The 13,993-nt window shown below is 42.3% G+C and overlaps 1 protein-coding gene across 2 annotated transcripts in view; it reads left to right on the top strand.

Moving 5' to 3' along the window:
- The window catches only part of LOC309535692 (P-selectin-like), a 30,858-nt gene extending 20,664 nt beyond the window's left edge, over window positions 1–10,194 (top strand). Inside the window, exons 11-18 of one of the 2 annotated variants that reach the window (XM_082229058.1) lie at window positions 558–743; window positions 1,071–1,256; window positions 1,833–2,018; window positions 3,692–3,877; window positions 5,888–6,010; window positions 7,248–7,278; window positions 8,462–8,517; window positions 9,588–10,194. In XM_082229058.1, the coding sequence (XP_082085184.1) occupies window positions 558–743; window positions 1,071–1,256; window positions 1,833–2,018; window positions 3,692–3,877; window positions 5,888–6,010; window positions 7,248–7,278; window positions 8,462–8,516 (953 nt within the window). In that variant the 3' untranslated portion in view covers window position 8,517; window positions 9,588–10,194. The remainder of the gene's footprint in view (window positions 1–557; window positions 744–1,070; window positions 1,257–1,832; window positions 2,019–3,691; window positions 3,878–5,887; window positions 6,011–7,247; window positions 7,279–8,461; window positions 8,518–9,587) is intronic. The other variant, XM_082229059.1, reaches the window with a different exon arrangement.
- The last annotated feature ends 3,799 nt before the right edge of the window (window positions 10,195–13,993 follow it).

The raw sequence follows: 13,993 nt of genomic DNA, 5'->3' as shown, positions 1-13,993 counted from the left end.
GAGAATAGGACCTTTGCTTGAAATTAACTTTGTACTGCTGCCAGTTGGAGTACAGCACTAGAGAGCTCAGTCAATGGACATGCGGCAAGGCTGGTTCATACGGGAAAACTGGATCTCATAATAATAGTTTATTATTTCTATGCCTCCTGACTAGGTTTCCCCTGCCACTCTGGGCAGCTTCCAACAAATTAAAACACAGTGGGATATCAAACACTGGAAACTTCCCTATACAGGGCTGCCTTCAGACATCTTCTAAAAGTCAGATAGTTGTTTATTTCCTTGTTAATTTCCAGATTTCTTTAGCACTGATGTCCTGGGTGTCAAAGCTTCAAAATGTGCTTAGTTACTGTAGCAGAATTTCAGGAGGTGCCACCTCACCACGCAAGCATGTGGTTCATCGGGGGTGGGGTGGGGAGGTGGAATTAACTATCTATCTGCAGGCTGGCCCCAATCCCAAAGTTAGTACCTTTCATTTGATATCATACAATGCAAGCTGAATTTGAAGTGATATATTTCTTTGGGGTGTATATTGATAAATCTGCCCATTCCTATTCCAGCTGTCCAGTGCCCATCCCTGCAAACTCCAGACAATGGCAAGGGAAACTGCTCTCATCCATACGGCCGCTTTGCCTATCACTCCAGCTGCATCTTCTCCTGCAACTCTGGCTTTGAGCTGGTTGGGTCAGAGGAGCTTGACTGCACGGATCAGGGAAACTGGAGCAGAGATGTGCCCATTTGTGAAGGTAGCCTTGGACCCTCGTCAACTGTTCTTTGTACCGTTTTAAAAACTATTTTAGTTGTTTTTTATGAAACATTTGTAAATTGCCTTGACAAAAATGTGAAAGGCAAGACATAGATTAATAAAACAAAAGCAACAAATAGTAATAGATGTTTCATCTGCATTAAGCTCTCCTGTGGCATAAATATTCCCTTCATGGAGGCATTGCCTTTGCAACACATTTTGCTATATAACTAATAAATGCTTTATTAGTAATAATAATATGCTCGTAATGGATTTTCTTCAGTTTACCATATCTATAACTTTGGCTTACTTGTCCTTTTTGCTTCAGCTGTTAAGTGCCCAGGTCTACCTAAGCCCAACAATGGCCATTTAAATTGCACCCACCCTCTTGGGCACTTTGCATATGGCTCCAGCTGCAACGTTTCCTGCAGTGCTGGGTTTCAGCTGCTTGGACAAGAGATGCTTGACTGCACAGCTCAAGGCCGCTGGACTGAACAACTGCCGCAGTGTCAAGGTCGGTGCCAGCAAAACAGGGACAGCCCTGTTCAGGGAAGTTTTTAATGTGTGACATTTTAATGTATTTTTAATCTTTGTTGGAAGCCGCCCAGAGTGGTTGGGGAAACCCAGCCAGATGAGCAGGGTACAAATAATAATAATATATTATTATTATTATTATTATTATTATTATTATTATTATTATGGTGCCCTCCAGAGGTGACTGAACTCCAACTCCCATCCCCCCAGCCAACAGCTGGAGAGTGCCATGTTGACTGACACCTGCAGTAATTGCATTTCCCATAACTCCTCAGAGTTCAATGCGTATGACTGGAAATTAAAGTATACGACAAAAATGCCACAGGTCTCCTATTCCTTGTAAGGAAAATGACCCCGTAAAATGCTCTTTCAGAAGCTTTCTGCATTGAAGGAAGACCAGAACATAAAATCATATAGTTGTATTTTGATATCTTGGATACTTGCAATATGGTCACCAGCCAGGGGAAAGGAACACTTTATAATTTGAATATGCATCTGCTGCAGTGTATTGTGACTCATCCAATATTCCTGTACAATCTGCCCATTCCTATTCCAGCTGTCCAGTGCCCATCCCTGCAAACTCCAGACAATGGCAAGGGAAGCTGCTCTCATCCATACGGCCGCTTTGCCTATCACTCCAGCTGCATCTTCTCCTGCAACTCTGGCTTTGAGCTGGTTGGGTCAGAGGAGTTCGAGTGCACGGATCAGGGAAACTGGAGCAGAGATGTGCCCATTTGTGAAGGTAGGGCTTCCAGATAACCTTGGTTCCTTCTGAGACAGGCTTGGGCAAACAGTGGGTGCTGCTTGTCATAATTTGCTCCCCAGAATTGGATTAGGGCTTCTTTCCAAGGGTGTGTTGTGTGTTGTGTATCACAGTGGCTTCAGAGGCCAAAATATGTATCTTATTCAACACTGGAAGAGTGATACAAAACGCTGTAGGCCAGTGATGGCCAAACTTGGCCCTCCAGCTGTTTTTGGACTACAACTCCCATCATCCCTAGCTAATGGGACCAGTTGTCAGGGATGATGGGAAGGGCCAAGTTTGGCCATCACTTCTGTAGGCCTACCCCACTGACGAGCTTCTTGCATGTCTTATCACGCTTTCAGTTTGTGCCTTGGAGTTTGTATGGGAAATTGCAGTCAAATTTAGGGCTAGTTAGCAAGTGTAGGGCTAGTTAATGCATTAAGGGATTAAGACCACATAATAATAATAATAATAATAATAATAATAATAATAATAATAATAATATATTTTTATACCCTGCCCATCCAGCTGGACTTAGGTCATGCTGGACTTATTGCTGTGAAGGAGGAAGTGAAGCTTCTTTCTTCATTCTTTTCCACCATGTGAAGCTTTAAGCCCAGAGTGCGTGCTCAGAAATATTTTTCTATGTTTTGTAAACCCAGTATTTCTACCTGTGTTCTTCTTGCTGCTGCATGGAATAATGCATGAATCTGACATTTGGAGTTTGTAAGTAAAGCATTTAAACTTACTAATAGTGTGGTCTGTTCATTGCAAGAGGGCTAGAGGAGGAAGCACTGAAAGCAGACTAGAATGTAATGTTTAAAAGGTCTAACAGCCTATTATTTCCATGCTTTACTGTGCAGCATGATTCTGTTATTTTAATACTCTCCTGGGGGCTCACTCTTGCTGGAGAGTGTGTTTAGCCCCAAACTTTGGAGTTAGAGATCTAGCCAAGTCTTTAATTATTACCCCACATGGGTGAACTAGATTTTTTCTACCCCCCAGTTTCACTTCTTATTTCACTGCACAACATCAGGGTATTCCATTTGGTCTCCCCACTTAGCAGCCAAATATTATGTCCAGCCTAGTGTTTGACAGTAACATCCTTGGTTTTGGGTTATTTTTCTGATTGTTTTATATTATTATTATTATTATTCATTTCTATACCACTTTATATTTTTAAGAAAATTTTTTCAAAGTGCCTCACAAGCTACATTAAAACATCAAATTAAACAATCCAGAATAAAACATTGCTGAAGAAAGTATATAAAATATAAATCATATATTCAAAGCAACATATTTAACAGTAAATGAAATATTACATTACAAAGGAGGTCAACAACAGAATACACATTTAACACAGCATAATTAGCAAGAGAATAAAGTATTATTTCAAGCATAGAACATATCTGCCGCTGTTGCTGCCAGTCCTGCCGATTGTGGTTCCTGGAGAGTGGCAGCTGTGGAAGCTCAGGCTCAGTTATCTGGGTCTGCACTAAGAGACAGCCAAGACATATCACATAAATACAGCTGCCTCTGTCACTTGTCAGCTTTTATTAAGCCGTTTGTCTAATTCTTACAATGCTATATTTAGAAATAGCATAACATTCCTTTAATCCAATGTGTAAAGCAAGTTTGTGGTTCATATTTTCTTCCCATCCCCCCAACAGCGATAAAGTGTCCCCCCCTGAAGGCTCTGGGGAAGATGAAGATGAATTGCTCTGGTCCCTGGGACTCCTTCAGATACAGGTCAACCTGCCTCTTCCAGTGTGCTGAGGGCTACAACCTCAATGGAACAAGCAGCATCCAGTGCCAGGCCGATGGCCAGTGGTCGCCCGAGATGCCTGTTTGCCAAGGTACCTGTAGCCCCCCTTTTTTTTAAGAATATTTTTTTATTAACCGACCAATCACATCAAATCAAACCAAATTACATAAATTCCAAATTACACAGCCAAATTTTAAATTTTTGTTGGGGGTACCCATATTTTAAGTTCCGAAGGGGATCCAATCAACTTCTTGCTTCTTGCTGCTGTTTTAATGTCCACAAATCTAACCATATGATGTTCACAGTACTATCCAGTCCTTTCTTATTGTTTTTCCACATCTCTTGTTGTTATTTTCATATATTTTTCCTTTCTCTTTGTGACCTCTGATAGTCTCCACAAGCTGGTTAAAACAGTTTGTAATCCTGTGTGGATATTATTATTTTTTTATCCAGTAGCCATATCCAGACGTTTTCCATGTAACATCACTTCCATACATCAAAACAGTCTTAGCGTCATTAATCTTCACCAATCTGCCTTCTTTCTCAAACCTCTGAGGAGATTCACCAGGAATGCAGTCTGAAAACAAGTCCGTTCCTCCTCCCGGCTATAAATCCTTTGGCAAGATGGTGACTCTGAATTAATTGCTGCGCCGTTCCAAAAGTTCTTATTCCTTCTCGATCTCCATAAAGCATACTTTTGGTTAAAGTTTATCTCCGCACAGACCTTAATCATCCTGCTTGGGTCAGTTAAACCGACGGTTCTAATGAGGAGGGATTCTTGGTAAATCACATAGAAGAAAAGTAAAAAAGGTCCCGTCCCCCCATTCAGTCCCGTTGCTGACATACCCAGCCTTTGGTGTATCTTCATCGTAAAATATTCCTGTTGCTCCAACCCGTCATCTTCTTTCGCAGAGGTCCCTTAAATTAGCAGTCTTCACTCCCCTTCTTCACTTGAAATATGTGCATTTGCTTCTTTTGTAGTTAATTATTCCAAATTGCTGCAGCTAGTGAGCTATCAGAGACAGCGTCCAGGAGAGCAAAGGTCCACAAGGGGGCATTCTGCCTAGTGCCCTCACCCCCTTCTTTCGAATTTGGGGGTGATTTATGGGCACAGCAGGCAAGGGCAGTGTTCCCCATTCCTTTGGGGCAACAAGGGAGGCTGCCTACTCCCATAACAGCCTCTTAATTACCCCGTGTGGGTCGGAGAGCTGGTATTGTCGGCCATCTTCCAATGTGCCCCTAGTGGCCCCCCACCTGTAGCCCCTTTTCAAGGGGGCTTCCAGATGGGTGGCTTCTAGCCTTATCTAATTCTTCTTCTTCCACTGTAAGCTAGCTTTCCACACAACTGGAAAGACTGTGATTTTCCTGTGAATAGTTTCTGCTAAAATGCTTAGCATAGAAGCACCCTTATTTTTTAAAAAGAAAATAATTCCCAAAAAAGTTGCGGAACTGTCCTGGGGCTCAGGAGGAAGGAAATATTCTGCTGGCACCATGGATGGTAGCCAGTTGGTGGTACCGACAGCTTGGTTTGCTGTACATTTGCAGAACTACTGCAGTTGGTGGCACTGCAGACATGTGAAACATTCTTGTTAGAAGTAAGACCTGCACTGATAGTTGAGGAGCGTTCTTGGATGGAAGGGTTTTATAAAGTCTGGGGCAGGTGGCTTGTGGGGTCAACTGATGGTGTCCAGGCTGGTCTTGGCTGGTAAAGCTGAATCCACCTGGATAGCCGGGGGAGCAAAGTGCTGCTGGCACAGCAGAGGTACCATCTTCTGAGGAACATTGAGGGGGGTTCTGTGTTTGGCCTCAGCAATGGAGGCAGCCGCCCTCTTTATAAAAAAAGATTGAGGGGGCCCACAGAACCTCGGCCCACTGGAGCCAACGCCCACATTGTACAGGAAGGAAGGGACTCTGAGAAGACAGAACATCATACAGGTGACTATATTACCATGAAGTCTCTCTGGCTTGATCACAGTCTGAGCACTTGGATTTGTCATGCTGAAGGTGCCACTAGGCAGCAGACCATAGAACTGGAAATGAAGAACCTAAGAAGAGCTTAGGGGACTCAGTCTCTAACTATTAGGTTTGTTATTCATTCCAGAAAATGTTGCCCCTTATTACACAAAAGCTCTGCTTTATACTGGTGGAGCCACAGTGTCGGCTGTTGCCCTCGTGCTTTCTGGGAGTCTCATCGCTCTGGCTATCAGACGCTTCAGGAAAAAAGGTAAGAAAACCCAGGTGCCCCAACTTATTTACTTCCCCCAACCAGGTCATGTTTTCAACTTTTTATTTTGATTAACATCTTCTTGAGGAGCTAGAAATGCAGAAAGTGCTGGTAAAGTTATGTTCCATAGCACTTCAGGCTGTGTGTGTGTGTGTGTGTGTGTGTGTGTGTGTGTGTATTGTCCCAGGGTGACTCTCTTATGTAAAAACAATCCTTCTCTCGTGTTGTAAATTTGAGAGATGTTTTGTGGGAGGCTTATTTCTGATATGTTTGACATGCAGGCAGCTTTTTACATGGCGGGGCTGGGGATTTTAAAATGTCTCCCCACTTACATTTGGAAGTGGCACAGTGGTGCAGTGGCTTTCTGCTACCACAGTCCCCACTTCATTCTGTGCCACAAGCAACATCTGCAGCTTATGCACCTTGTGATATATGGGTGCTTTCAAATGGGGCCTAATATCAAATAAGTCATTTATTTTCCCTACCTTGGAAATTAGATTTTTCTCTGTGTGTGCATTAGTTTCCACACGTACCCTTTTTTCAGTCATGGATATTCATTGCTATTTCACTGTGTGAACAGAGCTTAGCAAAATGTCTCTGGGTTGTTGTTGGTTGTCTCCTGTCCCCCCCCCCATCCCCTCCTCCTCCACTACCTCTATTTTTGTTGTTGTTCTGGACATGCATGCAGGTATTTCTATACTGATGCATCTGCACGCAAGAGTGCAAGGCCAAATGTCACCCGCCTTAGTTATCATGTTTCACAATGGGGGGAAATATCGTGTTGTGGGGAGTTTTTTGGGGTGAGGCTGCAGTATCCATTTCCATTTAAGAAATGTTTTAATACTGAGGTCTGGGAATCATATAACCAGTTGACTTGTTGCAAGTTTGTTAGCCAATGATCTTTTATAGTCAGGATGGCCATAGCATTGTTTGCTGTACATATTTCTGTGTCTGGAACTGGGGCGAAACTCAATGGGGAATTTTGTGCCAGGAATTTTCAGTCTAACCAGTCTCTCAGGAATGTTGTATGAAGAAAAACCCATCTGACTCCCTCTGCTTTTGGGTGGAGTGGCGGAATGCAAATGGAATTATTTCATCTATCACTACTTCGTATTTGAGAACAAATCACTTCTATATTATCTGCTGCTTACATAAATAAATGACAGTAACTGAATTTCTCTCTCTCTTTTTTTCTCAAATTCTCTGCAACATCCAATGGCAACTTTGACTCTGTCAGGGGAAAAGAAAAGGCTCCTTGACCATACCAGGTACTATGAATTACTACATAAAATTAGACCAACTTCTTTTTTCTAGTATTCTAAAAGAATGGCTAATAATTTAATGAGGCATAAGATTTAATGTACCAGAGTCCATTCTGACAGATTCGCAAGCTGTTTTGAAAAGAGAGGTAAAGATTAACACAGAGAGAGTAGATCTGTCATTCAGATCTGGTCAAACAATTTTAATTAGCAAGATGTGTAGCATGATCCTAAGCATATTTACTTGGGAGTAAGTCCCATTGAGACAAATGGGGCTTCCTTCCTTCCTTGTATGTGCATGGATTGCATCCTCAGTCATTCAGCATCTGAAAGCTCAGGTACAGCTGTGTCCTGGCACCCTCAAGCCTTGCTGGAAGAAAAATACTGTACTCTACTTCCCATGATATGGCCAACCAAGATTCTGATTCAAGCCAAAGTGAACGGTTGTCCAAATGGCCTCTGTCATCAGTCTTGTTCCTCTATCCAACCCCAAGGCTTCTTTTGTTTCAGTACAATGACCTTTCTTCATAGCTGAAATTACAGTTAGGAAAGGCTGAACTTCTGGTGCTTTTCTCACCAACTCTTGTTACTCAGAAACATAACTTTAGGCAACAGCATTTGAAAAGACGAACACTTCTGAAAGTCAGTATCATGAGGGCCACATTGCTGCAAGGGCAGGCAAAATTACAGGTTGGGCTGATCCAGATGGTCTTTTTAATGTGTTTTCATGATTATTTTGCTCTTGATGGAATTGGAATGATAACAAGCTCCCACATTCAAGTCAATTTGCACCTTCTTCAAACTTACCAGACAGTCACATGTCAGCAACAGCAATCAGTGTATGGTCTATAGCTTCTTGCTGACTTTTTCATTTCACAAGTGTTCCTATTTTTATAAATTTTGGTCCTACTTATTGTGCTATTTTGCTACGCCTGGCAATATACCAAATAGAATTTGCTTAGGGCATACTTCTTGTTGATATTGGATACTGGCTTTCTTCTTCTTCTGGAAAACAAAAATGGGGTGGGGGAGAGAGAAACTTGAGCAAGGGCATCCTGGTAATTTGGTGAGTTAAAATTACTTCCTGTGGGAACAGAAATGGAGCAAAAGTGCCTTCTGAGGATTGGGCCCTTTGTTCTCCAGGCTACACCAGCTCTAGAAAAACAACCCTCTGTTTGTATTGCCTTTACAGTGATTTGGGAGCACCTGGTGTATTCTCCAACGCAGGCTTCAGCTCTGCTTTTTAAGGTAAGCCTGCCATTGTGTTGCTTTGATATGTTTCAGACCCACTAGCCCAGTTCTCCTTTCTGAATCTGAGCATCTTGTGCTACACTCCTTACAGAACACTTTTTAATTCACTGTATTGCATTAATGTGATGCTTAGGATGCCAGTACTTTTATGCCCTCTTGTGGCTGGTTTATGTGAACTGAACTGGGTTGCTTCTGTCCCGGGGCTCTTTCATGCTGCTAAAGCATTGCTCTTCTTACGCTGTTAGGTGGAAGTGCGATTATTACTGTGGTTCCACATTGCATGCTTAATCCTCTATGTGGTGTTGTGCTCAAAAATTACTCAGAAACTTCAACTGGGCCAAAATGCAGCAGTTAGATTGCTGACTGGGGTTCCACTTAGTTCTCATATAACCAGCGGCGTAGCGTGAGTTGTCAGCACCCGGGGCAACGCAAGTAATTTGCACCCCCTAACCCGGGGCAAGGCAAGTAATTTGCGCCCCCCGCTGCCGCCCAAACGACGCCGCTTGCCCGGAGGAGGAGGGGGGCAGAGAGGCGAGTAAAATGCAACTGCCCAGCAGCTGCAGCAGCACCGGCGGAGGCGGGGCTGTGAGGAGGGGCTGCCTGGCGCGTCCTCCGCGGCGAGCGCTGAGAGCCGCTGCCTGCCGGGCGCCTTCAGCCCGGACGCGCGCACAGCTCGTCGGTTCCGCGAGACATGCGGCTCCGCTACAGCCTGCGCCCGAGGCTCTTTGGCGACTCTGGAGGCAGCGAGCACCCCCCCCCAAATGTTGCGCCCGGTGCGGCCGGCACCCCTGGCACCCCCCACGCTACGCCACTGCATATAACTTCTGCTTTCAGATAGATGCATTGGTTGCTGGTTTGTTTTATGGCCCAGTTCAAGGTGCTCGTGTTAATGTTTAAAGCCCTAAATGGCTCAGGCCCCAAATACCTGAAACACCACCTCTTTCCTTACAGACTGTCTCAGACACAACTTTACAGTGGCTTTTGACACTTGAGATGTACATTTTTAGAACCTACCTTATTTCTGTGATTGTAAGCTGTATTCCTACATTTCATTTGTATCCACACAGAACTCATCTGGATCATGTCCATGGAAGAAAAGTGCTGATGTAATGGGACTTTCTTGCAACCTCATTAATCTGTGCCGCCACTGTCAGTGAGAGCTTCTGCTGCCTGGTTGCTGGAGATGGAATAAATTCATGCTTCGGAATACCATGGGCTGGCAGGGAAGTGTTCTTGTCCTCAGGTCCTGCTTGCAGGCTTTCTGCAGGCATCTGCTCTGCCACTGTGAGAACAGGATTCTGGACTAGTTGGGTCACTGGCCTGATCCAGCAAGCCCTGCTTACATTCGTGCCTCCAGTCATCATCCGCACTGTGGTGTTTAATGGATTTCAAATTGTCTCAGCGTTTGCCTTCATCACCTGTCTATCTTAGATGACCTGCATTCTTCTTATGCTGTCAGACTCCTGCCAACTGTCAACATTAAGAACCATTATCATTAAAAGGTCTTGCAAAGATGCTGTTGCTGAAAAACTTTGTCAAAAGCTGCTGTAAAATATTTCTGGACATACTGATTTATCTTTCTTCACCCAAACTTGGTTTCAGATCCTGTTGTAAGGCTGCCTTTAAAAAATAATAATACCCAAACATTAAAACAAACGTGGGGATCACTGCCAAGATATTACTAGATCATGTAATATGCACATACCGTGCTAGTAAAACCTACCTTTGCCTTGCTGTCCAGACTAGGAAAACATTGTTAATTTGTGGGCACAAACTATACTACGGAGAATGCCAGCTGCCACTCAGAACAGGAACGTCTTTTTTTTTAAGCAAACGAAAGAGAACATCCTCCAAAGCTGAATTCTGCAGTCAGCGCCACATTCTGCACTTGTAAATTTTAAATTGACTGCCTATGAGGCTGCAGTCAAATATTTCTAGTGTGCCATTGATTACATGGCAGCTTAAAAAATAATTTTCTTTTGTCGCATAACATGCTGTAAAATTCATATTTCATAATCAATACAGTGACCCACATCTTTTGCCCGCTAAGTCATGCTCAGTTTCACAAATTCCTCTTTAGTTTGCGGTAATATTTCTGGGTTAGCGGGGTCTGTAACCTGAAGCGTATGTAACCTGAAGCGTATGTAACCCGAGGTACCACTGTAAACTCTTATAAAACTGCAGGTTATTACAATGTTTTTATCTGTTTACAGTTTATTTGTAAATCTCCAATAAACCATTTCTATTCTTTTATAAACAGTTGGTTATACTGCTTTCTTATTTTCCCGGTAAGTTTCGCCATTATGGCATGTTTCATAAGTTTTTACATCCATTCTTCTTTCGCTGGGACGTATTCATCTGGGTGCGGGGTTACTCTGTCACCCAGCTCATCGGACTAAGTCCGTGGGTCCCTGCGGAAGAAAATGAGCTCAGCCGGACACAGGAGCAAACTGCAGAAGGTCCAAGTTTATTGCGCAACAGGTTCAAGGCGGGATTGAACAGCCAGAAAGGGGTGACATGAACTTTTGAGATTTCCCTCCATATCCCAGAATACAGTGCATGAAACGTCACGAATACATTATGGGAAGGTTGGGTTTCACAAGTTACATCATGAATATACTTTACACGTCATGAATACATTATGAAAAGGTGGGATTACATTAATTAGCATTTTCGGATGAGGGAGGGGGGATATGCGGAGCGGGAAATATACATAGATACACATTTATTGAGTACCGGTGGTGGCAAGACAATGGGTCAGAGATATGCATCGTCTGCCACCTAATATTGCCCGAAGGAAGGATTTTGCAAGACTATCTGACAGGATTAAGAAGTTCCTGTGTACGTGACCTGCCGCTTCGGGGATTATGGAAGTGGGGATAGCATCATGGAGTCCAAGGGGAACTGAGTTGAATGGCACCGAGAACGAGCAGATCAGAACCACGGCTGATTTTATATCAATTTTTGAAGATTTCAGTGATTTCTAAGCCACTCTGTACTAGAGAGCAAAAGCAGAAACAGAGTGGATACATTGTAACAGGATTTTGACAGTATTACTTGAGAGATTATGGAGGACAGGGGAGGGGTGATGGAGTCCTAGAGAAATTGAGCAAATATATTGTAGTGAAGAAGACATTGCCCCCCCCCCCCCGTTCCGTATCAGTCCCCCATTCGGAGATAGATTTGCATTAAAGTTCTGTAAGAACTTGCAAATCTTTTCTCCGCACCCTAAATCTCGGTGAATGGGATGTGTGGCTTTATGCAAACCTGAAAGGGACTTGCAAGCCATGCCTCTTACGGTCATTTGCAAGTATATCAGTGCAGGTAGCTGCATATAGGGTATTATATAAAGAACACCTCTTGTATTTTGTTGCTAAATTACTTGTGGCATTCTCAGTAGTGTTTTATGCTTTACACCTAGCAGGAAGGTCTAATTGACTGAAAAATGCAGTTGGTGTTTTGTCCTTCGCCATTTTTGTGTATTTCTCAGGTGTCAAGCTAGCTCTTCTGTGGTCTCACACTGACATAGTGCTACAGCAACACATCCTGTCTGTTGAATCCCCTCAGGGCTTTCATTTAACCATGTCGCCTGGCATTCACCATAGCTGGCACAGGTTTGGGCATCTCTGAGGGAGATGTCTTCGCCTTGGCCTTTAGCTATGGGATTTTATTATAGGCTGTGGTTTTGCACGCATGGGGGTTGCTCACTTGCACTTAAAGGACCAAAAGGCTAATTGCAGCCTGGATACACGTGCCCAATTCAAACTGAGTCCAATTTGAATTTATCTTGCCCCATGGTTCTCAACTCTTCAAACCAATCTGTTAAAAGAAAACCATTCTTAACAAGGGCAGTTGTCCAAATAAGTCAATTTAAGTCTATAAGGAATCATTCCTGCTAAACCAAAGCATATCCACCTTCATGTTTCTTAGAAGCTTCTCCTTGGTAAAGCAAGTTTTAGCACATTTTTAAAATGGGTAGGGAAGGTTGGCATAGTGCCAGGTGGGACAACGAATTGTGGTTATCTAAACATTGGACTACACAATAGTGTGAGCTATTAGAAAGTATAAAATGCATGAGAATTCTCCACTGGTGTGTAAGGAATAAGACATTAAACATAAAAACAGTTACACACAATAAATTGCCCCCCTTTGTGGAAATCACACTGTCAGACACATTTCAACATTCTTACATAATAACACATAATACAAAACAAAATAATTAAATATCTGTTGCATATCTTGACACCATTGTGATCTTTTACGTATGTATCTTTTGAATCTTGGAGCAGAGGCTTGAGGTTCAAGTGAAAAAATGTCCTTGCAATTCAACTCCTCCCCCCTTTGTAACCCCCCCCCCCGTCAGTCTATATCATTTTAAAGAGATAGCTGTGGCCACTTTGAAAACTCTGGTGTTGCAGGTCTTGTGATAGCGAAGAACTGAGTTGAGGGGTTGTTGCTGCTTTTCATCATTGCACATCTGTAGAAGTGATATCCTGTAAGGGGCAGGGTTTTGGGGCGACTTAAAAACACAGATAAGGAAGGGGCAAAAGGCAAAAAGGATGTCCTCCAGTTTCCATGGGAAGCTGCAAATAATAACAATCTTAGTGGATTAAACATTTTATTCATTATCACTTTTCCACATAATTACTGTTATTGTCTGCTAAGTTTGTTTGCTTTCCTTTACTTAATTTTTGTTGTTGTTGTTCTTTTCATATTATAAAATAAAAATTACTCCACATGTATAGAAAGAGAACTGTAAAAAATACAAAGGTTAAAAAATAAAAGGAAAGCAAAATTAGATTACCAGTTAGATGAAAATGGACTTGACACAAAGACATCAGATTCAGAAAATAACTATTATTAAATAGTACAAAGATATTATCAAAACCACACATATTACTACTGAACTGAAAAAAAATGGGAAAGCAATGGGGAAAACTTAAAATTCACCATGTGCTATCCAATAAAAGAACTTCATGAGACTGACTTTCAACATGTGATGAACATGTCCCCAAAGTAAAACACAAACACACAAAATGAGCTATGAGGAACCAAAAATAAATAAATGCTAAGACACACAATTAATAAGTAACCTGAAGTAATCTGTTTTGGCATTCTAACATCCCAAATGAAAATAAAAATGTTTCTTGATGTGACATCAGCTGTAATGTTAATAGTGGAATACTGGGAAATGAGTTAATACCAAGAAAATGAATGGCAATTTAAAGTTGTGCAAGTACCTTGCACTAGCCAAAATGACAGAATTAAGAAATGCTCAGGCAAAAAGGTAAACAAATACCATTCCACAAACAATGTTTGGTTGTGCTTCGATTAATTTCATATATATAATGGAAGAACTGATAAAACGAACTTAATAAAGGAAAACAGATTATTTGTAACCTAAAAAATAATGTCAAAGCCACAAAGAGATAGAAGGAAATCAACTAATATAGCAGGGATTCAGACTTGTTTT

Source organism: Podarcis vaucheri (assembly GCF_965113315.1).
Source record: "Podarcis vaucheri genome assembly, chromosome: 6".
Classification (NCBI taxonomy): Eukaryota; Metazoa; Chordata; class Lepidosauria; order Squamata; family Lacertidae; genus Podarcis; species Podarcis vaucheri.
This window is presented reverse-complemented; position numbering and strand designations above follow the sequence as displayed.